General features: G+C 44.7%; 1 protein-coding gene across 17 annotated transcripts in view; it reads left to right on the forward strand.

The window, feature by feature from the left end:
* The window catches only part of Spats2l (spermatogenesis associated, serine-rich 2-like), a 173868-nt gene that overhangs the window by 48730 nt on the left and 100120 nt on the right, over window positions 1–25018 (forward strand). For 8 of the 17 annotated variants that reach the window (XM_006244992.4, XM_017596460.3, XM_063267197.1 and 5 more), the window contains exon 3: window positions 10166–10250. The exons of 7 other annotated variants lie outside the window; for them this stretch is intronic. In XM_006244992.4, coding sequence (XP_006245054.1) covers window positions 10213–10250 — 38 coding nt within the window. In that variant the 5' untranslated portion in view covers window positions 10166–10212. 2 more of the 17 variants (XM_039083629.2, XM_008767110.3) reach the window with 2 other exon arrangements.

A 25018-nucleotide genomic window follows, 5' to 3' on the forward strand; every position in this document is an offset into this window, starting at 1 on the left:
TTGTGCTGCCCTCCCATTGGATGACAGTTTGTGGGAAATGCACAAAGCTTTTGTTCCTGCCTGCATTTTAAAGTACTGTCTGGGTATACACAGGAAAATATTTCCAATTCAAAAGAAAACAGCCATGAGTGTGTTCATTCTTTGCTTGTAACTGAACAAACCAACTTCCAGGAACAAAGGCGCACCTTTGACGTCTAGCCGGGCTTGTGTTTCGTAGCTAAACATGACATTTTGGAAATGTCAGCTGTGAGTGACTTTTTAAAGAATGGTTGTAAAGTCTGGTTGGATATTCCTACAATCTCAGATTTACAAGAACTTGACAAACAAGTTTCCAGTCTACATAATAAAAGGCAGCCCCTCCTCCCTCTCCCGGGCTGGTAACCCTTTCATCTCCCTGTGACGGCCCTCCACTGTCAGCCCTTGAGTTCTGTGAAAACTCTTGTGGGGAAAGTCGGCCTTTCTTGGAAAGTCATGGATTCTAAGGTTAGGAGAGCTGTGGAAAGTAGACATAGTTAAAGGGTGACCCAGAAATAGGACCAGGTATAGATTACCAGGGTCTCTTGTCCTAACATGTTGTGATTCTTTTGGACTTAAAATTAACTTTCTATAAAAACCAGGTGCTTGTGAAAGAGAAAAAGAGAAAAAAAATCCCCTTTCATTGAGGTGTTTTCATTGAGGTGTTCACACACATTGGGTCATGCTAATGACCACACTTACACACACAGACATATGCCTGACCACATATCGTTGCATAGGTTCGGCAGTTTACATGTTCATTGTTTGGAAAGATTTCTACATGGGCATTTGGTCTTTGGAGTTACTTCACAAAGGATGAAACCAGTGCTCAGAGAACTTGAAATATTCGAGTTGCTAAAAACAAGCCTGGAGCTCCGGCTTTAGATTCTGAGCTGTGTGCTGCACCCGTTCTGCACTGCATCGTGCAGCCATTGCCTCTTTAAACAGAGAAGCAAATGCACTTGCACATGACTGGCAGAGAATATAACTCAGAGAATCTCAAGCCGTCCCCAACTCTAGTGTTTGGCTATTTTACAAGACCCTTGTATATGGAAGGTTGAAAATTAGACTAATCGTGGGCAGAGTTCTTTCTTTATTTCTAGTTCTTTAGACTGATCTTATTGTCTGTACCTATACAACACACTAAAACTTGTCTATTAAGACTTTTCACCTTAGGGGTGGGGAGATGGCTCAGTGGTTAGGGGTACTTGCTGTGCAAGCACAGGGAGCTGGATTTGCGTCCCAGGCACCCACTTAAAAGCTGAACCTAGTTGTCAGTGCCTGTGAATCCAGGATGGGAGGGTGGTGGTAGGAAGACTGGCACTGGTGGGTGGCGGGAGCTCCCTGGCTACCCAGCCTAGCCAAACCAGTAAGCTTCAGGGGTTGGGACACTGACTCGGGGATGAGCTGGCAAGTCCCTTTATGGTCTCTGCATGTGTGTGCATGGGAATGCTACCCACATACATGTGGACACACATTCACTGCACACATGCATATCACACACACACAGACACAGACACACACACACACACACACACACACGCAAGTGTTCCTGTTTTATATTCCTATTTACAGACTGACTTAAGCCCACACTGACTGTATTTATGCCTGTGATTTTGAATGACTCACCCAGTATATTCTTGGTAAGTGAGCATTTTTATCTATGTTTTATTGGAATTCCATACCAGAAAGCAAAGCTCACTAAATGTCTGCATGTGGTAGCCTTTCTGATAGAAGTCTCTGTAGCATAGTTCTGAATGTGAGAACACACAGCAAAGCCCACTGTGCACGCACGTTGCATAGGTCTGATGGAGGAGTAGTGATGTCATTACACACCGACCTGCAAACAGTGAGAGAACAATGGGAACGTCAGAGCAGATGAACTAGCTAGTGCCATATCCTGAGATAGAAAATCCTCACATTTTCCATAAATCTAGAAGTAAAAATGGTTTCCAAAAAAAAGTGTTAAGAATTACACATTTTTAGCTTATAAAGAGGGAAAAAACAAGCAGTCACTAACATTACCTATTTTCCCTCCCAAAGAATAGGAAGTTTCCATTCTCCAAGGCTATGTATGATGTCATGCTCGGAGTGAGTACAAGGCAAAGAAAATGGAATTATTATAAATGAATGATAAATTTGTTATCAACTGACTTAGGAAATAAAAATCTGAAGACGGCTTGATAAAGGACTTACGAAGCCTTAATAATCGTGGAATTATCGTTGTCTAGGATGCAGAAGAGTTTTGTTAGGATAAAAACTATTGCAACATGTCTATCTTCACAGATGTCCAATTTCATGAGTTTTGTCTAATTCTGGTGTGGGCTTTTCTCAGCCCTGTACTTATCCGTCTGATCCGCCTCTCTGGAGAGACCCTTGCAGCCCAAATAGTGCTTCTTAACAGTAGCAATAGAACCAAGGTGTGGGTTCTGCTGTAGTCTGTCACATTCCTGGCTGGCTAAGAGAACTACTGAGAAGCAAAGCCATACCCACCATCATTAAAAGCTGCCCTGCCACTTGAACATTATTGGCAGGAGTTTGGAGGTTCAGGCCCTCAGCTCCGCCTGTCACTGTCCTTGGAGACAAGCAGGAGTTACAAAGATCAATGATTTCTCCCTTTGGGGAGGGGGAGTAGTGAAAAGAAAGCAATTATACATGCCATGTGATTTTTGTTATTCTTGTCCAATGCCCACTTTCTTAGCTGAAACAAGATTTGCAAAGATAACCCAGGACCAAATTCCTCTCTCCATGCTTCAGTTCTTCCTGGCTAGGCGTTAAAGCACAGTTGTGTTTTATGTGGCGAGAACAAAGAAAAAGCTATTCTCATTTCATATGTACTGAATACAGCAACTAGGTTTAGATCAGTTTACATGTAAGTAGACCGTCGGAACGCGCTGTGTGAAACGGCGCTGGGGTTTGAAGTCTCCGTTTATTTTAGAGCATGGTGTACGTTTCCTCGCGTATCGAAGATGTTCTCCTGAGAGATGACAAGGTTAATCCGTTCGTAGCTGAAGGCACCCAAACACAGTTGCTTAACTGCTGACACAGAAACAACCCTGCCCTCATGTGGAGCAGTGTGGCTGTCATTTGCCAAGCACTCCTGCGACACTAGTGTCCTGAGAGCCCCGTGAACCAACTAAGCGAACGAATGGTATGGTCTGGATTCAATCCTGTCTGCCTCACAGTGAAGCGGCAGTGCTGGCCAGCAGACCCGACCGTGGGTGTATTTTCTGAAGAACTCTACTTGGAAAGTAGGCTTTGGTCACATGCAGACCATTTGCAGAAGAAGTCGTAGAAGAATCTAGCACACAGCGTTTGAAAGCTGAAGTGTACCGGCCCAGGCCCATCATGTAACTGTGTGCACGATCAGCCTGTCCATGGAAAGGCCTGGGTTTCCTTAGCTGCAGCACTGTTACCATCTGACCCTCTCAGGCCAGCTCATTTCCACCCAGTCAACTTACCCCACAGATAAACCTCAAAACTGAAAGTACGAAAGGTCACATTCAGGAAAGCCCTGACTGAACTGGCTCACAAATTTCCTCCTGGTCTTTGTCTGGTAGGTGACTAGAATATTTGCTTCCACTCAGAAACCCAGCACAGACTCACAGCACACACCCAAAGGGAATGCGCCCTCCAGGCAGAACAGCATTGAAATTGCTTCTTCCAGCAAACCTTGAAGATGTGTCCCATGTCCTGTGTTAGAGACTTGGTCTTTGGACAGCAGAGCAAACTCCAAGCTTTTAAGGAGAAGCAATGGAATGCCAGCTCATATTGAGATTACTTATCATAGAAAACCAGAATAGAATCTTCCAGAAACCACTTGGGTTGTGATTTTGGCCAAGGGTAGCACGGTCTGGCGTCTGAAACAGCCTCTCCCTTCATGGCAGGCTAGCCGACCCTTGCGTTCCGTTAGGGGATTCCGTGTCCACGGTGTTTCACTTGCTGCTTTATCCAGTAGACTTCTGAGCCACTCTAATCAAAGGCAAACCTTTCTCTCCACAGTGCATATTGATCTCCATCTGATCTTTATAAAATATTGACATGATTTTGCTTTTAACTTTAAATATCAGTGAATCCCCACTGTCCTATAGCAAACTGAACCAAGACTTCTCGGTTTCAGTTTCACCCTACAGGATGGAGCCAGCTCTGCTCTCTCCCAGTCACTGACTCTGGTGCCTGCTCTTCTCCAGCATGTTAGTGACCGTGGCAGTGTGATGGGAGCCAGGCTCTATCCCATCTCTGTTCATAAGTCTCCTGAACAAGGTGTTTCGAAATGAGTCTCGACTGGGCCCTCCCCCTTTCCTTCAGTCTTTGTAAGCCCCACCCAGTCAGCTGTTATTAACTCAGCTCCCACTGAGGTGGGAGCTGCTTGACAGTGCACAGGGATGGGCTCATGGCATGGCATGGCCTGGTGCCCCTTCAGTGCCCCTCTGGACTCCCCTAATCCTTCAGAAGTTACTCTCTTAGCTTCTACAGCACATTTACAGTCTGGACCAGTGGCCTCCGGGAGAGAGTAAGGAAACCAGTGGGCTGTCACTGCAATGTACTGACATGTTCCAATTTCTATTTGAATAATCCTATAAAGTATAAGACATGTTCATACTGAAATACATGTTTGACATTTATAAATGTACATAATGGGTCCTCCATTCTGTGGGTTTAACCAACTGTGGATCAAACGTACCCGGAAATAAAGAGCCTGCTGAAATCATATACATTTCTTTTTCTTTTGATCTTATTCTCTAAATAATACAGTGTAATAATTTTCTACATTGCATTTATGTTTGTTAGGTAGTATAGTTAGTCTAGATGATTTAATGTATATAAAAAACTCAATATCTTATATGCAAATGCCATATCATTTTATATAAGGATTGAGAATTCGTGGATTTTGGTGTCCTAGGATGACTAACTCACTGCTACTGAATGTACTGGAATGTACTGAATCATTCTCTCTCTCTCTCTCTCTCTCTCTCTCTCTCTCTCTCTCTCTCTCGTGTGTGTGTGTGTGTGTGTGTGTGTGTGTGTGTGTGTGTATTCCATGTGCAAGCAATATAGTTAGTGGAGTGAATGATCAAAACCTGCAGCGCCTCAATGTCAGAGCAGTTTTATTGGCGTTTCAGGGAGTCCCACCCCCACCCACAATCAGAAATTATTTAGCAATATACCATGGTGTTCCACACAGTGTTGAATTGGAGAAAGCAGGCAAGAGGAGACTAAACTCCTGGTTTTTGCACTTGGAAGATACTTTTCTAGAAGCTTCAGAGCAACCCTATTCCTAAAGTTCCTTCCCAGAGGGAGACCTAAGCAGCCTCTATTCCCCCTCCTAAGTCCCAAGAAACCAAAGCATGAATCTACTTAAGCTCTTGCAGGGGAACCAATGAGTTTATTGAATGAACTTCCTTACAAAGCATAAATGAGGGGTTACTTGCAGGATTGTAGGTGCACCTCTCCTAAAAGGCCACACCTACAAAACCCATTGGGGAGGGCTTCCCAGTAGAAACATATGGATGGAGTCTTCTCCCTAATCTTTTGCAGCCTACATACTGTAGCCTTTCCCCCCCCCCCCCGACCCTGTTGTTAAGGTCAACCAGATGTGAACAGTTGGCAAGCCCAGGTGAGATATTCTCTTACAAGGAAGTTCTGCTTTGTCAAAACTGTCTAAGACAGTGGCAGTTGCTTGGTTTAGAGAACGGTCATGCGCAACACGGAGCCAGGAAGATTTGCAAATCCCTTACCCTTGCATTGGGCAGATGAGTCATGGACAAAGAGGGCAGTCACACCCCCTTTTCTACTTCTTTTGTCCCTAACCAGGTTCGAGCCTCTACCCCCAAACTACTTTAAGGCCATGAACAAGTGAGGCAGGCTTTGCTGACAAAGCAAGAGGAGATTTAGTGGAGCGTGGCTGCTTTATCTTTTCAAACACACATGTGAATTAAGCGGGAGAAATGGGTAGCAGGAGCCCAGCAGTGTCCCGGTGATGTGCGTTCTTTCCTAGTAAGTAATCCTGCACTGCTTAACTTTTATTGCATTCTAATACTGTTTTCTGGAGTTTCAAATATATCTGCTCCAAACCAATGACACTATTTCTCTTCTCAAAAGAATTAATGAGATGTACAAAGACCCAGTGTTAGAACCAACAGACTTGTGTTCAGTGAAGATGTATCCATTCTGAAGCCTGAGACTCCTGCTATTTGATATGTGTGTGTGTGTGTGTGTGTGTGTGTGTGCGCGCGCGCGCACGCGCGTGCGCATGCGCATGCGCATGCACACGTGCGTGCACGCACATGAACACATGTATGTATGCCCATGCATACCTTTACCTATATGTGTCTGTCTTTAACATGGCATAGCTGTTCGTCATATCTGAACACACATTCTGAAGCCCCTCCCTAGCTCCAACCCCCACCCCTGCCCGTGTACACACATCTAGAAACAAATGTGTACATCCTGTCCCCAATATTTCACTCTTCAGACTCTGGCACAGTGTAGAATTGACATGGTCACATGAAACCTTGTTTCTAGTTCCTGAGAATCCAAAGCAGATGCAGTGGGGGAAAGAGGAACTGGGATAAGAGAAGGAGGGTGATGGGGTGAGGAAAGAAGATGTTGGAATCACATTTTAAAACAAGAAGCCCAGGCCCCTGCATGAAAAAGCTTTCTGGAGGTTACCTGCCCTCGCAGGGAAGAGCTCTACTATTGTGGAAAATGAAAATCCATCCAGTTAAAAATATCTCCAGAGAAAGACCCAACAGTTGAAGTGATAGAATAAGGGATCAGAGAACTCTTACCCAACTCACTCAGTTTTACACTGTTTCCTTTCCACTGTGGAAGAGGTGGTTTACCACCACACTTTATCTGGAACGGGAAGCTTCTGTTCAGGACCCAGCAAGCAGCCCTCTGTCATCACACGACTGTTTGGGATACGCATTTCTCTTTATTGTCTCTGATTTTCGCACCCTGCTTTCATGGTAGAAATTAAACACAGGGACTACTTGATGTTTTCCCTGGGTCTCTGTATATTATCTCAATGATTCAGCTTTTCCAAAGACTCTAATGGTGATTCAAAAATCAGTTCCCTGCCTCTCCATATAATCTCTTCAGCGTGCCGGGATGTGTGTATACTGACATTGAGGGCATCCAGCCTTAGCCAAAGAATCATGGATGCTGGACATCCAGAGAAGGTGGTGTGGGAAATTTTTGAGGTAAATATTGCTTGGGAAATAGATTTAGTTGCTGTAACAGAAGATCAGAGAAACAGAAACCTTGGTCTGAAAACAAGTGAGTCGGTCTCTCTATAGTGTAATGGCCCAGGCGCTCCAATGGGGAAAGCCCTGTGACCAGGGGTCTCAGACTTACATTTTTTTCAGCTGCTGCCCTCACTTTCTGGCTTCCATTTCAAGACCTCGCCTCACATCACTCCAGGGGAGGACCTAAAGAGAGTGGGATGCCCTACAGCCCTCCAGATCACCTCTGCTATTATATTCCCTTGGCCATCACATGCTGCCTGCCCCGTGGGCTTGCATGGAGACTGGGAACTATGGCTTTGACCTGGGTGATGCCTTCTAGTTGTTGATAAGCACAACAAGATTCTATTCCACCGAGAAAAAGAAAGAGCGATAGAGAGAGTGGGGGTGAGGAGGAAAGCTGACATTGGAAGCCTGGGTCTCTGCATTGAAGGCAAGAATAGATGTTGAGACAACAGTTTACTCTGCCTCCAGCTTTGCTGGGCTGGGCTGTGAAGCATGTTTTGACCCCGAGTTCAGTGAAGGGACTTAAAAACAGAACAGAAAATGCCTTAGGATCTAGAGTAGGAGAAAAATCTTCCTATGTAGTAGGAGCTTGGTATTGCAAATTTGTGTGTCTCGGGTCTCCACACTTGTGACAAGATAATCTCTTTCCCACTTAAGAGTAAGAGAGAGAGAGAGAGAGAGAGAGAGAGAGAGAGAGAGAGAGAGAGCGAGCGCTGGGGAGCTAGATTAGTCTACCTGCAGAGTGCTCCAGTCCAAGAGTGAAAATCGAGTTCAAGCCCCAGCACCTGCATGTGGAAAGCCAGTGAAGGCAGCACATGCTTATAATCACAGTGATGAGGATGGAGACAGGACTCCTGAGGCTTACTGGCCAGCCAGCCCAACCTCACTAGTGAGCCCCAGGTCCTAGCAAGAGACCCTGTGTGGGCCTAGATTTTCAAAACCTACTTTTAATGATGGCTCTTAAATGCTTTAACTCCACTTCTAGTCCACCACCCATCAGAAGTAAAGGAAAAGAAAGGTTATAAAGGTATAAGGGAAGTGGGCCTGCTTAGAAATAGTTCTTTGGAGCAAGTCCAATCTGTGTTGTCAGGATATACCAGCAGTCAAGACAGCCAGCATGCCAGCAGCAGCGCCATGACCCAGCAGAAACAGCCAGGCCTCAGCTGAACTGGCACGAGTCAACAGGAGCAACCAGGACCAGGTGGGACACCTGAAGTCCTCTGCTGTGCCTCTCTCAATGAAGTGAAGATTAGTGAAGATGAAGACGCTAGACTAACGGAGTGTTGCAAAGCTAGCCATGCAAGCCCCTGTCACTCACTGTCTACTTACACTCACTCCAAATAGCACTTGTCCTCCCGTGGGTCCTTGCTCACCCAAACACAATATGAGTCTGTCTTAGCAAAAGCCAAACACCACCAGAAGTCTTTTGGTGCATTTCTTTCTATGAGGTCATGACCTTTAAGGAATGGCAAGGCATACCGGTACCATCCAGTGTTGTCCACCAACTGTTGGCTTATATTTATTTCCTTCTCTTTTTTTTAAATCTTTATTAACTTGAGTATTTCTTATTTACATTTTGATTGTTATTCCCCTTCCCAGTTTCCAGGCCAACATCCCCCTAGCCCCTCCCCCTCCCCTTCTATATGGGCTTCCCCTCCCCATCCTCCCCCCATTACCACCCTCCCCCCAACAATCACGTTCACTGGGGGTTCAGTCTTAGCAGGACCAGGGGCTTCCCCTTCCACTGGTGCTCTTACTAGGATATTCATTGCTACCTATGAGGTCAGAGTCCAGGGTCAGTCCATGTATAGTCTTTGGGTAGTGGCTTAGTCCCTGGAAGCTCTGGTTGGTTGGCATTGTTGTTCATATGGGGTCTCGAGCCGCATCCTTTCACCCATTCTGCTTCAGGTAAACATTCCTTTGCATGTCTGCTCCAACAAAATGTTATCTGACACACCTGACTTTCCAAAGAACCCATACATTTCCACTTCAACCCTGTCTTGAACCAAGAAACAAAAAAAGGATGGCTCCTGAGAAATGATCCCTGAGGTTGACATCCACATTGGCACACAGGCATGCGCATGTGCACACACATGGGAGTGGGGAGGAGTGGGGAGGGGCGGGGGAATTCCCACAGGTACCTATGGCTACCGTACAGTCTGTGATTCCAGGCCACACTGACCTTGCTGCTTCTTGGCTTACATCCTCCTCTGAGTCTAGGCTCCACCCTCATGAAAGGGATGGTAAAGTAGCCTATCATGATCACAATTAAGCTTTCAGTGCTGGTGAATGAAAAACTTGTGGAAAAACAAAACAAACAAAAAACTATGCTACTGCTGCTCACACCATATTGTAAAATGTGCATCTCTTTAAGGAATGTCTGCTGTAGGAAAATAACCATAAAAAGACGCTCTGCTTCCTCCAGTGCTGTAGAAACTCCATCTGGGAACTGCGTTTGTTTACTTGATTAGCCAAGAGCTTTCCCTTGTTAATGTCCACATTCATCACCTTCAGTTATCTTTCTGTTTCTCATCTCATCCAGACAAGACCAACCTGGATTTTGACAGTCAGGCTGATTTTTATCTGTTTAAGCTGCTGGAAGCAAAAATCTGATTTTGCCCCTTACTTCCGTTATTAGGAAAAGCAATAAAAGCAGGATGTAATTGGATCAAGGATATCTATGATTTTAGCTAGAAACGAAAAGTTAATATATAGCTCTACCTTCGGATCGGGTTAATTTCAGAACCTAAGAGTTATTAGATCACATGTACAAGGTGTGATTCTGACCTGGTCATTTGCTTGACGCCCAAATGCTAGCATTTTGAACACCGTAGAAATAATCTAATGATGGCTGCTCACAGGAGTGGAGTGGTTAATACAGACCTTTTCTTCCCCAGGTCCTGTGGTCAGAGCTGAAGGCCCCGGTTAGTCCCGCTGCAAGTACATGGCTGGAACACAGGAAACCGGAGCTTCAACGAGCAAGTAATCAACCTCCACTCACTTTGGTGTGCCGTTCCATTCAGACAGATTGTGTGTTCCGAACAGGAGTGATAAAAACTGTTGGGGAGTAGAAAAATCAGCAACTGTGATAAGGTTGGAGAGAGGCAGTCAGAGATGCGGTGTGATGCTGGGTTTGGAAGGGGAAGGAGAGATGGAGGCACAGGCAAAGGGCAGTAGCCAGGTGGTGTCTGTCAGAGTGCAGGAAAGCTAAGGTCCCTTCGGGGAGGAACCATGTGCTTCTGGCTGTTAGAACTGAGAGGTGTTTTTGCACCAAGTTCATCCTGACTTGTTGCAGCTTCCCTAGGGAATGCACATACCCAGTTCTCTGTGCGGCTCTGGGCATCCAGACTGATGCATGTCACCAGTGTGTTGTGGACACTAGGTAGAGTCGCTCTCAGAAGTGCTGGCGGAGGGAATCAGTTGTTTTGTGGGCACAGTCTGAACCTGAGCGCACTTAGCCCACCTCTGGGTTGCTGGTTGTGGCCTTGACACTTGAAAGGGACTTTGCAGACCTCTCCTCAGATTCGTCTTCTGTTGATGTTGTGATTCAGTTCCCAGAATACATTTTTTTCTGGAAAGTTCCTTTTGATATCTCCCGTGTACTTTTGTAGACCCATTCTCAAAGCAATTGTCCTTTCCCATTGGAGGAGTGTCTGGCAATGTGTCGGGGTGTGCGGAGAGGTTGAGGAGGGATGCAGCAGAGGTGGGAAGAATTAGTCTCTAAGAACCCGGGTAAGGGAGCGGAGTTCCCCGAGCTGGGGTGGGGGTGGGGGGCTGCCTTTCCAGAGCAGTAGTTACTAAGCCAAGACCTAGCTATCTAGGAAGAATAAACTTTGTGAATTGGAAGCATTTCTCAGCCTTATATCCATTGACTTACCTGTGGCCAGTGATGTCTTTGGAGCAGCACCTGAGGCAAAGGACCTGAAGGTCACAGTGCTGTGTCCACTGAGTCACATCTATACAATGTACCATCAGGAAAAGAAGCCAGTGCTACAGGCTTTCTACTGCCCTAATGCTAATACCATGTGAGTTTCCATGCCACCTTCTAACATTCAAAGCAATGTGAAACAGTGGGAGATAGGACTTCACCTATCTGCAGCCAAGAAATAAGAGCTCTCAGAAGATGGTACTGCTGCAGGCCAGGCTGGAACTGCTGTACAAGTGTAGAGTTGCTGCTGGCCAACAGCCTGTGCAGGACCTTTTAGTTTAAAGACGGGTGTTAAACCATCCTCCGTGCACTGGACTCTGTGAGCTCAGAACTGTCTAGACTATACAGTGATAAAGGCTGATAGAGTTTTCATATGGGAGCCAGAATGAAGAGAAACCTTATTGACTAACTTGTCCCTTTTCCTCTGTCACCATATCCCATTCACTGGCAAAGTCAAGGCCCAGCTCAGATGTAACCACCACTTGGAGGCTCTCCTTGGCCTCTTAGGCTCCATTCTCTCTGCACTTCCGCCCAGAGTGCTCTGAAAAGCATTGTGCTTCCTCCACAGTGGCTTACCCCAGGGTTCTGCACCCTGCCTGGTAATCCACAGCGCCATTCCCTGAGGTCTGTACCGCGCTCATTTTTCTTCATCTAGTGCTTAGCACAGGCTTACCTGGGGGACATGCTTAGTAAACTCTCCCTGAATGATTAAATCAGGAACAGAAGATTCAGACTCAGATCCTGGCTCTCTTACTTGCCCACCATCTCACCATGTGATTTTTTTTAATAGCTTCCTTAACTGAGACACTTGGGGTCCAAGTTTTCTCATTTGTAAAATGAAAAGTTTGAGAAGGGCCAAAACTTCTTTTCAGGAAATACTGAAATGCTGATATCATAAATAAAATATGAAATGCTAATGTAGCTCATTACCTGCCCCACACTCCTAAGTCAGAGGTTGTCTCCTACAAACTGTAAATTGGGAGCATTGTTGCAGATTTCATTCCTCCAACATGAATTGAAGTCTTTCCGTCCACCCACTCAAACCCACTGATGGTCAGCAGACTCACCTATTCATGTGTTCATTATTCCGTCCTCAGCCCACAACACGACTCTCCTTCCTACAAGATACTCTCTACACTTCTAACAGGAGGCCCTGAGCAAAGTAATGCCTTCTGCTTCGTCCACTTTTTGTCTGAAAGTTTATCTTTATTATTAATTTTTATCAAAGCCAGCTAATGAGAGCTTAGCTACACTAAGATTGCATTGGTAACGTAAGTGATTAACTGTGGAAGAGTCGCTGTGGAGATAGAAGGGAGAGCGCCTACTGTTCGCTTGACAGTAGTAAGCATGCGAGGTCAGCTGTAAACTGCCCCAGTAGCTCACAGTGGTGTCTGCTGACTCTGTGTAGAGGAGTCTGTCAGCCGAAAAGACTGGATTTGAATTTTACATTTTAGAGCTTGTTCTCTCCGGTAGCCCTAAAGATATTACCCTAGGAACCAGAACCTTATCATGTTCTAGGTGCTTCTCACTAGTAAATTAAACACTTAGCGGTTTCATTAATACTTTACATATAATTAATTAAAGAGGTGATTGGCCAAGATTCTTAAAAGGTGGGATTAATTTATCTTAAAATTTCCCCTGTATTTTATGTCTATTGTGACAAATTAAAGATTCAAAAATAAACTAAAATTATTCTTTCATTTTTTGAAAATGCTGTCACTATGCTATGCAGGCTGGCCTTGAACTCCTGGACTCAGGTGTTCCGTTTGCTCCAGCCTCCTGGGTAGCTGGAAATGCACTCAGGCACACACTGCCACAATAAGCTACCTTCCTGCAAAATCTCAGTATTTTTGAAATAATAATATTGGGAGATAAAAGAGTAGTATTCCAAATAAACTCTCTACAAATGAAACTTAGTTTATATTTGGTTAAATGTTCTATTGCCTCATGCAGAATATCTTTTATCTTTGGACGAAACTGTGTGGGCACAGCTATTGTGCTGATGTGAGGTGCGTTGGGCCCCTCCCCCATTACTTCGTGATAAGCTGCTGGTTGAGCAGTAGTCACAATGCTGTCTGACCCCTGCTGACTCAGCAAAGCACACTTCCGGGTCGAAGACAGTGACCCCGAGCGGACAGAGCATATTCTGTTAACAGCGTATCCAAGGAAACGGTGAAGGCAAATGGATTTATTGTTTTTCTACAATCAAATCACAGCCAATAAAAAGTGATTTGATGACTCAGGTACTTAGTGGAAAACCCTTGATGAAGAGCTGTACCAAACGAGAGCTTGGCTTTATCTTTATCTCATGTTGAAAGCAGACGGTAGTGTCCTGGGGAGGAGTGCTTGCGTCTGGTAAATTACTAAAAGTAGGTTAAGGAAATTAAGAAAGTAATGTTCATATGTATGCCCTGGTCCTCAAAGAAATTCCTTTCTTTCCTTTTTCCTTATTTTATATTAGTTTACTTCATTTTGAGACAGGTCTCCTGTAGCTCAGGTTTGCAGTGAGCTCTAAGGAATGGAGGTCGCCCTGAAATCCTAGGTCTTGTTGCACTTAGGTGCGAGGATAGCAGGGGATAGGAAGCCTGGCTGCTAATTCCCCTTTTTATGCTGCTATAGAAATGTAGAGTTGGAGCTCCCATCCTACAAGGTGATAGAAGCAGCAATGATAGACAGAATTTATTACAAATTTGGCTATATTCTTTCAAAATGTTACTTAGCTCAGTTATCCAATAAATGATTTTTAATTGATGGGGGTGATGAGGATGTGAGTTAGGAATAAATAATGTGCCCGCTTGCTCTTGCCTTCTGGCTCCAGCTCTGTCTTCTTGCCCCTTCCTCCTCTCTCCCAGTTCCCTCCCCCTTCCCCTCCCTCTCCACACAGCCTCTGCCTCTCTACTCCTCTGCTCTGACCTCTCTCCCTGCCTTTCTCTGTCCCTACTACCCTCTCCACTCCACTCCCCATGCCCTAAGTAAACTCTATTCTATACTAAAAAATAAAATAAAATAAGGAATAATGAGCTCCTTTTTCTATTAGCTCTGATTTTTAGATTTGCTATACTTGGTTTGATATTTGAAATACATAGCAAAACTATTGCCATTATGAAAACATCAAGAAACCTGCATTTAAGTAATCTCCATTGAAATACAAGGTCAGTTAATGGTATTTATCTTTTGTTGAGACACATCTGCTCCTAACAGCTCCCCTTTGGTGGATTCAAAGAAGAAATTGAATATCTCCACTTCCAGGTGAGGTGATGTATCGTGGCGAGACAGCCACTAGGCAAGAATTGCCTCAGTTCATCTACAGACTAATTCTGTCCAAAAACCAGAACATTACAGAATAGTTGACTGATAATTTCTGCCAAGCCAGAGTGATCAGCCCTTCGAAATTCTGTGTTTCAAAAGTCCATCAGATGATCCTAGGCCAGAAGGCTGACGACTTGCTCTCATGTGTTGCTGACAGGGGACTGTGCAAGTAGAAAATTGTCTTTATAACCTGTCTCAGTTCTAGAAGCCATGTTAAGCTTCCTATATTTACAGATATATTGGTCATCAGATTTCTGACGGGGTTGAAGACTGATTATAGTCTCATAGCCTACCCAGGCTGTTTAACTTAAAGAATACATATTTAATCAGATAGTTATCAGATCGTATACAAGCTAACCAGGATGTAACATGGATTTTAAGCCTTCCTTAAGCTGGAATAGATAACTCAATGTTCTGTTTAACTGATAAAATGTTGGACTGGGTGTTAGGTATATTTTATATTCTTCAATTACAAAATGATAATAGTTGTGCTCAGCTTATATTTGAGAGAAATTTTTTATTTAGACAGAGAGGGTGAAGTATAGGTTGATGTCATTATGCAGGTGAAGGCAGACAAGTTAGACCAAGGCCATAATTGGACGGTAAAAAAAAATAAGGCAGGGACAAAGCTTTTATAAGGCAGGAGAAAAGGGGGGGGGGAGAGTCAAGAAAAAGAATCAAATGAGGAAGGATGACCCAGATCTGGGTGGTCCTGAATTGCCAAGGTAGCTGGGATGAATTTCTGTAGGCAAATTTATCTTATCTAGCTGGGCAGTGTATATCCTTATCAAATGGTTGTAAGTGTATTGTGTGGCTGTATTGTGGATTGAGAATTTAACATATAAATCTGATTGTTGGGTTACAGTTTGTTGAGTCTTGATTTCACTGGGCAGTTGGGAGTTTATACTTTAACTACCAGGGGGCAGTTGCTGGGAGTTTGAGCAGAGTCTGTAGCAGGGAGCTGCGATAGGCCAACCCATGCTGGACTTCTAGACCCCAGATTTTACTGGGTCGCTGGAACCAGAGAGTTCGCAGCTAGCAGAGAGCCGCCGGGAGAGATACTAACCTGAGATAAATTCACACTAGTTCCAATGGCCTGTGCAGCCAGAACTAGCGAGGGAGCAAGACAGCGAGTGTACCCGTGGGAACTGGTTCCATCACTTTTTTCTTCTTACCGCATCAGTAGAGTTTGTAATAGACCAATGAGAAGGCACTGGACAAGAGCAGTGGGTCATTCACAAGGACCAGCCATTCACACCTGCCTCAGAAAGGTGAGGACCCAGAAGCAAGGGACACAGACTTGTTGAAATAGAACAGAAGAGAGATGACCACGCGGGGCTGCCTTTCATGCTTAGTAAACACTTCATAAGGGGTTTTGAGTGAATAAACGAACTTTAGACTCTTGGGAAGTATCAAGCATAGGAGGATTTACCTTTTGATACAGCATACAAAAATGGCACATGGGTAATAAGTCAGAGTAATGAAAGACTTAAGCTACTTGGACACCTACTCCAGGACTTATTCCTGTTTAAATGAAAACACGGTCCAGATACCAATTTGCCTCTCTGACGTTTTCATCTCTAGGAAAGGAGAAGAAATGGAGGGAGCTGCTATTTGGATCTAATTTTAACCAAGAAGAGATTGGCTGGTAGAGGAAGTTTTATCCATTTATTCAATAAATATGTATTGGATGCCTGGCAGTCAGTTTAACTTCTAGCTTTTGTGATAACCATGAAGTAGCTGATGGATACAGCCAAGTGTTTCAGAGAGACAGGAGATGGGTACTTAGAGCTCAAGAGGCTAAAAGAAAAATAGAAATTCGGCCCCTAATATTCAGATTAGACCCTTCTGTACTGCCCAGAACTTCCTTAAACCTTGCCCTGACAAATCCAGAGTTTGGCAGCCCACAATCGCCCTTGTTCTCATGCTGTTGGCTGTGGAACTTTAAGCTTCAAACAGCAACACTGTATCTGTTACCAGTTTGTTGCTCCTTGACCACTACAACAGAAAATGCACCGTAAACCCTTAAGTCAAATGGGTATAAAACCAATCAGGAAACAGCAATGAGCCTTCGATACTGTAAGCATGAAGTCTGTCCCCAGTCATCAGAGATGACTCATACTCTCACACACGTGTGCACACTAAAAGTCTAGCACCCTGGGATTCTTTGAATGAGCAGAATTCAAACTACGATCACTTAAAAAAGAGGACGAGAGATGGATGCAAATGGCACCATCATATTAACTCAAAACCCAAGTGAGCCTTTAAAGAACTGTACAAGGTAAGGCAAGTAGGTACCACAGACAGCAGATTCCCTCAGAATACTGTGAGGGAGCCGGTATGCCAAGCTATGTAAGACATTCTAAAACAACAATACAAATTTAAAAACCTGGCGGGGGACTAACTAATCTAGCAGGAAATGAAGTTGACAAAATAAGTCAGATACAGGAAATGGAATGCAGGTGACATCGTTACTGTTTTGGTCGGAACTGGAATTCGGTTTCTGTCATTGTACTGACTAGTTTTGTGTGTCAACTTGACACAAGCTGGAGTTATCACAGAGAAAGGAGCCTCAATTGAGGAAATGCCTCCATGAGTCACAGCTGTGAGGCATTTTCTCAACTAGTGGTCAAGGGGGAAGAACCCAGCCCATTGTGGGTGGTGCAGTCCCTGGGCTGGTGGTCTTGGGTTTTATAAGAGAGCAAGCTGAGCAAGCTAGAGGAAGCAAGCCAGTAAGTAACATCCCTCCATGGCCTCTGTGTCAGCTCCTGCTTCCTGACCTGCTTGAGTTCCAGTCCTGACTTCCTTTGTGATGAACAGCAATGTGGAAGTGTAAGCTGAATAAACCCTTTCCTCCCCAACTTGCTTCTTGGTCACGATGTTTGTGCAGGAATAGAAACCCTCACTAAAACAGTCGCATGTTCTTATTACCGGATTTTGTCTTACTGTCGTAGAGAAAAGAATCAGAAAGGGACAAAGATTTTGGGTGAGAAAGACAAAAGACTGAAGCTACTCTGCCCCTTAGAGTTCACGTCATTTTTGCCGGCTAATGGGTCTACTGAGGAGAATAAAGGATGTAAGGGAACTGAGGCCCCTTTCAGCAGCTAGCATGTGAGTCCCCAACCCCTCATCATGGGTGGGGTCTCCTGTTAAAGTGCTGTTGTAGGCCTTGCACGCCTGTCACAGGCCTACCCCAGCTGGTCTTCTGGGATGATTTCAGAAAGAAGTCCAAAGTGTGGACCGAGTCAAAGAGAGAGAATACAAAATTTCATCCAGATCTTAGGAATTATTGTGACGATAGAGAGCACTTGGAAAACAATGTGATGGTCATTAGACACACAGAGGACCTTAAAGAGGACTAAGGAGTTCTCAGTAAAATAACTGGACTAAAATGAGAGATGAAGAAAACGTGGCAGTTAGGTGTACACAGATTTTCCTCAAGGTCATTTTCTTAACACCTCAGGATTCCATGGTGCCAGTATATGAGATGAATAGCAACAGCAACTCGATTCTCAGCTAGAACTCTGTGACCAGGCCAAGAGTCAGTGTGGCCACAGACGACAACCTTGGTAGACCTGGACTCCTTTTTACCAGTGGTGCAAATAGTGGATGTAGTAGAAACAGTGGCAGAAACACTGTCACGAACCTGTGTCACTAGCTTCCTGTGCGTCCTCTCCTTTTGTCCTCACGCCAGTCCTGTGCAATTGACGCTCCTTTATCCTCACTTTCTAATGAAGTAAATCAGAACGGCTCACGCACATCCAAGGTTACACAGCTTCTAAGCGGCAAGCTTGATTCAAGCGCAGGCTGTCTACTTAATGGTGTAAGTGACTTAAATTACATCCTTTCAGCTTGTGAATGACCAGAGTGAAGTGGACAGCTAAAGTGGAAAGTTATAGATTTGATCCCCAAAAGAACCCTAAGAGACTTGAAAAATATGCCAAATGAATTTGGGCCAAATATAAACTCATGCGCTTACATTACCAAAAATATCAGCTGCCAAAGGAAAGAGTGCGTGACACAAGCCGGTCTTGGAGATTTAGACCGTGGGGTCATGAGTAGAGTGATCTGCTTGCCAGTGAATTCAATCGTAAGCTACACTTTATTTTTTAAAAATAATATATTTTAATTAATATATTATTAAATCATATATTTATATATATTTTAACTAATTCTTTGAGAATCTCCTACAGCATATCCTGATCATATTCTTCCACACACCCCACCTCCATTTGGGGTCCTCTTTAAAACTTTTTGTTAAGGAGACACTGCCTTGCATCAGATATCCTGGTCCTCTAGTTCTGCCATGTTCCCTGAGCCATCCATGTAGGAGTTGTGCTCTGAATGTATTAACTGGGGCCTGGCATCCATCTCTTCATTTTGACCAATTGTGGTTTTCTGTAAGTGTTTCCATATTAACACTGGCTTAGGACACTGCAGTCGTAAGTTCTCATCTAGGCTCCATGGCTTTGCCAGCTGCAGGCAGTTGGCTAAATTTATAGTGTCCGACATGAGTCCCCCCTACTGCTCAGGCACTCAGTTGGTTACTCCCAGGCTGTAGGTACCACGGTTGTGCCTTTTAGAATATTCAAGCAGCATTTTAAAAAGAATAAAAGCCATTGGATGGATGAATGAACAAGAAATAGGTGAGCCCTTAAAAAGAAATACCTATAGATCTGATGAGAAATGTACTAAAAATAATTCAAGGATTTATATTTTCTATCCGGCATCCCTTATTGTGTGAATGATTCTGTACTAGAATATAAGAAGCATACTTAAGATGAATTTGAGTTTGGGAAGAGTGCTCGGGACCTCAGGATGTCTGCAGGCAGGCCTGTGGCATTGTCTCCGAAGTTGCCAAAAGGCAGTGTTAACTCAGCTGTCACTAAGAGTGCCTTGCCCTGCACAGAAGAAGCTTCCTCAGGATGCCTTGGGAATCCACTGTGGTTGCATTGGCTGAATAAGGCCTTGTGGCCACTTAATGAGGATGTAAAGAGGGGATTCATGTACAGGTCAAGCAGAAAGGGACTGTTTGTCCTTGCTGACTCCAGGATTCCCTAAGGGTGGGCAGCAGCCTTCTCTCTGGGACAATAGTGAAGGATGAGCACTGAGTTAGGACTGAAGCTACACCAACTTGTGGGTAAGTTGAGTCTTAGAGATGTTTAGAGTTCTGTTGGACCACAAAGCAAACCAATGTCTGCAAAGATGTCTGACAGAAAGCCTTGTATCCTCCGGTGACAGTTTTCTTTATATTTGCTTCAGAGGGCCGAGTTGCAAATTGTTTTCTATGAAGCCATAGTTTTTGAGACATTTTTGGCTCCGCCTATGGCAGCTTCTTTCCACAGCTGCCTCATATTTCCAGGTACAAACAGCATAGAAGAAGTGATTGACAGCTGCGAGTAGCCTCCTGTGTATCAGCTGGCTGGGACTTGGTTTCAGTTCTCATTTGGAGCTCACACAAAGCATAGCAGAGTTGAGGATGAGAATATTTCAGTGCCTCATGGGAAGGTAAAGACGGAGAAGCTGTTTCAGAGGGATTGCTGCTGCCTTTCCTGAGATCCTAGAGTCACCAGACACTCAAGAGTTCCTCATCTTTATGAAGTGTAAGTGAGCAAGTCCCTTTCCAATATCTCCCTTGAATGGCTAACCAACCTCTGCCTAGCACATTATGTGTCAGCACAGGGCAGCTCTTCTTTCTTTCTTTCAAAGATACCAGCTACAACAGGAAGAAAGGGGGAAGAACATCCGAGGTCAAAGTTCACAGAAAGCCTCAGAGTGTGGGAACATTTTTCTTACCTCTTTGACTTTTGTTTCTTAACCAGGACTTTCCATTTATGATTATGATGCTTGCAGATACTAAGCTATCTTAATTGTAATGAACCTCCTAGATTAATGTTGGACAGTTACCTCTGCGTATCAATGGAATGGTCACCAGCATGGGAGTGACTCTCAGATTTAATGCTAGCATTTCTGAAGATGGCTTCTGGGACCTGGCTTTCACATGCAAGCCTTAGTTCCCATCCATAAAACAGAGTTAACAATAGTATCTTGTAGAGTGCTGCAAGGGTTTGGGGTAATAGAAATGATCACCCAGTGTGGTGCCGGAGGAGGGGAGGTTTGATTCCTTCATTGTTGTATCCCTAGCACGAAGACCAAGGTTAGGTGCAGAGCATGGGCTTGGTTGAGGTTTAGTGAATGGACAAATGAATGGATGAACAAATGAAAGTGGCCAATATCGGTCAGTACTGTGAAGGCCTGGCAGACATGAGAGGTTCGGTAGAGCAAATGATTGATCGTCAAGAGGTTTGAAGGGGTCTGTCAGAGCCAAATTTATGTTTTCCCATTGTGCAGCATGGCTTCAGGATCTTCCAGATGCCCAGTAATAGTGAGAGCACTGAGTACCTTTATCTTCTTTCCTTGGTCCCTACTGTTTTTAATGCACAGTTTAAAATGGCCTCATTCTAAGTAGGTATGTGTCATTGAAAGCTTGAGATGACATTGAAACCAAGATTGGCTGGTCATCAATCACAAATTGAGTTTCAGGCATTTCCCATGTCTAGTGCCTCTGTGCTCCTAAGAGAAGCGTTAGCAAAGCAGGGAGGTTCTCTCAGTGTCTGGTTACCTCTTTGTCAAGCCCGAGTGCGGGGAAATTACACATTCACTGTAGGACAGCTCCCAGTCTGTAAATCCAGGTACAAATAAAACCGAGCAAAGTCTTAAATACTTCACATGTTGCTTTCCCACATGTGGAACACGGCTATAAAGATGTCGTTTTGCAGACCCATGATATTAGATTAAAGCATGCAACATTGGTAAACCGGGAGAGTAAAAGGTCAAGGGCATCATATTGATATCAGTAATCTAAAAAAGTCTAGTTTTCAATTCTGAAATTCAGGAGATAGTGGGTTCAGAGCTTTGTAACCAAAAATGATAAACAATAAGGGAGAAGCAAGTGGGAATGAGAAGCAATCTCTGTCAGCTACAGGAGAAAACGAAACCAGGGCTCCACTTAGGCACAAGCACTTAGAAACCATGCCACCTCACACCTTGTACACTGCCGCCTTCTGTCATGTAAGTGCTTGCTGCCTGACGATCTTATCTCTTGCCGAGAACCAACCTTAAAACTGTACTGCATTACATTTAAGTAAGCTGCATCTGATCGCACAGGAGATCACCAATAAACATTTATCAGTGGACATCTGGACACTAGCAGGTAGGTTTTCTTTCTATTTTTTTTTTTTCTGGAGCTGGGGACCGAACCCAGGGCCTTGCGCTTGCTAGGCAAGCGCTCTACCATTGAGCTAAATCCCAAACCACGAAGGTTTTCTTTCTGTCTCAACCCACGACACATTTGTTTCGGCCAGAGAGCTTTCGCTTTGATACTCTTACCCAAAACGCTGCCTCGAGGAAGTACAAAAGGATACCTTCTCCCTGAAGCCCTTCTGGATAGAGCCAGTTAAATTGAAACCACCTCTCCCCCCCCCCCCCCCCGCCTCCGACCCCTAGGAATCATCTTTTCAGATGATTTGTTAAATAGTTGGCTGGTTATCCAGTGTATCATGGTTGTGACATCTGCACACCACACAGCACACATCCTTATCTGAAAAGTAGTTGGAAATTGTATAGAAGCACACACCCAGCCAGCAACGTCAGGATCAGACTTGCAGGAGGTACATGGTGGATGGACATGTTTGACAACTGTTGATGAAATTCTTAGCATTAGTGAAAAGCCACCCCTGACTGCTTGCCCCTGCAAATCTGCCAGGAGTGGGTACAAATGGGGTGGAGACTGAAAGATGGATCTATTTCATCAAACACGTGACCAGAGCCTACACCGCAGAATTGCTTTAAGGTAGATTGGGTAACTAACTGAAGTCTTCAGATGGAAAGTAATATATGGTCTGGTATTGAGTTGAGAGGCCTGTTCAATATTTGATGTGCTGTACCAAAACCAGTTTTGATGCATTCAATCTTTAGAAATAGGATTGGGGGTGGGGAGCGAGCCACCTATTGCTAAGGCTCATAGCCCATCACGAACATTCCCAGGGTGAGCTGAGCCACAGGGGAGGCCCAAGCTCGGAACAAAGAGCGTGACTGCCTGCTTCTAAGCATTTGTCTTCTACATGGTGGAAGTAAGGAAGGCAGGCGGAGAGAAAAACTTCCCAAGATCCCAGAAAGGCACAGAGGCATCAACAGCAGCAGAAATGCGTATGTGTGGTGATGTTACACGTGTGTGTAATGGCATGGCGATGCCAGTGGGGAGATGTGTTTGCACTGAGTAGGTGGAAGTGACTTTTGTCCCTAACATTCTAAAGAATGAAACTATTTTAATCTGAGGGAGCCTCCTGGAGGCACCGTGGAGTTCAGGAAGGGAGGCATGGGAGGCAGTGGTCCTCGTGCTCTGAGCTCCTCGACACCTGAATGACTAGGAGGTGGGTCAGTTTGACAGTATGGTGGGGACACCACCGGGCTAGTACTACATGTGACAATGCTGAATCTAAGGTTCAAGTCAATTTTCTCATCATAACATATCTCAGGTGACAGATTCATTTTTACTACTGAGATTCCACCTCACACCAGTCAAAATGGCTAAGATAAAAAACTCAGGTGACAGCAGATGCTGGTGAGGATGTGGAGAAAGAGGAACACTCCTCCATTGTTGGTGGGATTGCAGACTGGTACAACCATTCTGGAAATCAGTCTGGAGGTTCCTCAGAAAATTGGACACTGAACTACCTGAGGACCCAGCTATACCTCTCTTGGGCATATACCCAAAAGATGCCTCAACATATAAAAGAGACACGTGCTCCACTATGTTCATCGCAGCCTTATTTATAATAGCCAGAAGCTGGAAAGAACCCAGATGCCCTTCAACAGAGGAATGGATACAGAAAATGTGGTACATCTACACAATGGAATATTACTCAGCTATCAAAAACAATGACTTTATGAAATTCATAGGGAAATGGTTGGAACTGGAAAATATCACCCTGAGGGAGGTAACCCAATCACAGAAAAACACACTTGGTATGCACTCATTGATTAGTGGATATTAGCCCAAAAGCTGGAACTACCCAAGATGCAATCCACAGACCACAGGAAGCTCAAGAAGAAGGATGATCAAAATGTGGATGTTCCCACTCCTTCTTAAAAGGGGGGGAAATATCCATAGGAGGGGATATGGAAGCAAAGTTTAGAGCAGCAACTGAAGGAACAGCCATTCAGAGCCTGCCCCACATGTGGCCCATATATATATTCAGCCACCAAAACTAGATAAGATTGATGAAGCTAAAAAACGCATGCTGAATGAGACCAGATATAGATCTCTCCTGAGAGACACATCCAGAGCATGTCCAATACAGAGGTCAATGCTAGCAGCAAACCACTGAACTGAGAACAGGACCCCCTTGGGGGGAATTAGAGGAAGGATTGAAAGAGTTGAAGGAGCTTGCAACCCCACAGGAACAATAATGCCAACCAACCAGAGCTTCCAGGGACTAAACCACTACTGAAAGACTATACATGGGCTGACCCTGGGCTCCAACTGCATATGTAGCAGAGAATAGCCTTCTTGGGGCACCAGTGAAAGGGGAAGCCCTTGCTCCTGCCAAGGTTGGACCCCCAGTGCAGGGGAATATGGGACGGCAGTAAGGGGGATGGATGGGGGGAATACCCGTATGGGGGAGGGGAAAGGGATTGGAGGAAGGGGCTTATGGTCAGGAAACCGGGAAAGGGAATAACATTTGAAATGTAAGTAAAGAAATATATCTAATAAAAAAAAGAAAAGAAATTGAAAAGAGTTTTCCTAAGATTTTTAAATACAGCTTCTTGGATTTTGAGCATATCAAAAGTGATCAGAATGAGTTTTATTAGCTGCGGCCATACTCAGACCTCATCCATTCTTGTGTCTACCTTTCCACAAGGACTTGAAATCAGTTGGAAGATGTGGTGATGTCTAGATTGTTCCCTACTTAGCCCACAGTGTTTACCTAGACTTTGCTCCTTCTGCACGCTGTTTATTGTTCTCTAAAGACGGAGCCACAGTTAAGGGCTGGGTCTGGAAAACAGTGTTGCCCTCGGTAGACATGGAGCAAGTATGCATAGCAGGTTTGTCTGTGGGAAGAGGGATGGCCGTAGGGGGCTTGATGGGGCTGAAGCTCTGAGACGCTGGGGAGGTAGACATCATACATAGTTACTACATGCTGCACTAACGCCTTGCCTTGTACTATCCCGGCCTCCTCTCTGGGGTTGCCCTGGTCTTGGATCAGGAGGCAGCCTCAGTGGAAAGGGAAAGAGTGGTGCCACACAAGGGAAATCTGTGACCAGAAGCTTGGGCGTCGAGGGCAATGCCAGTGCCTTTGCTGGCTCAGGGCATGACCACAGGTCCTCAGCTGTTAAACGAGGGCCCCAGGAAAGGGAACACACAAGTCACAGACTCTAATTATATTCCTTTGTAGTATTTTTATTGAACTTGCTGTGCACCAGGCACTCTTGCAATCACTTTACAGATGTG

Source organism: Rattus norvegicus, chromosome 9 (assembly GCF_036323735.1).
Source record: "Rattus norvegicus strain BN/NHsdMcwi chromosome 9, GRCr8, whole genome shotgun sequence".
NCBI classification, from domain to species: Eukaryota; Metazoa; Chordata; class Mammalia; order Rodentia; family Muridae; genus Rattus; species Rattus norvegicus.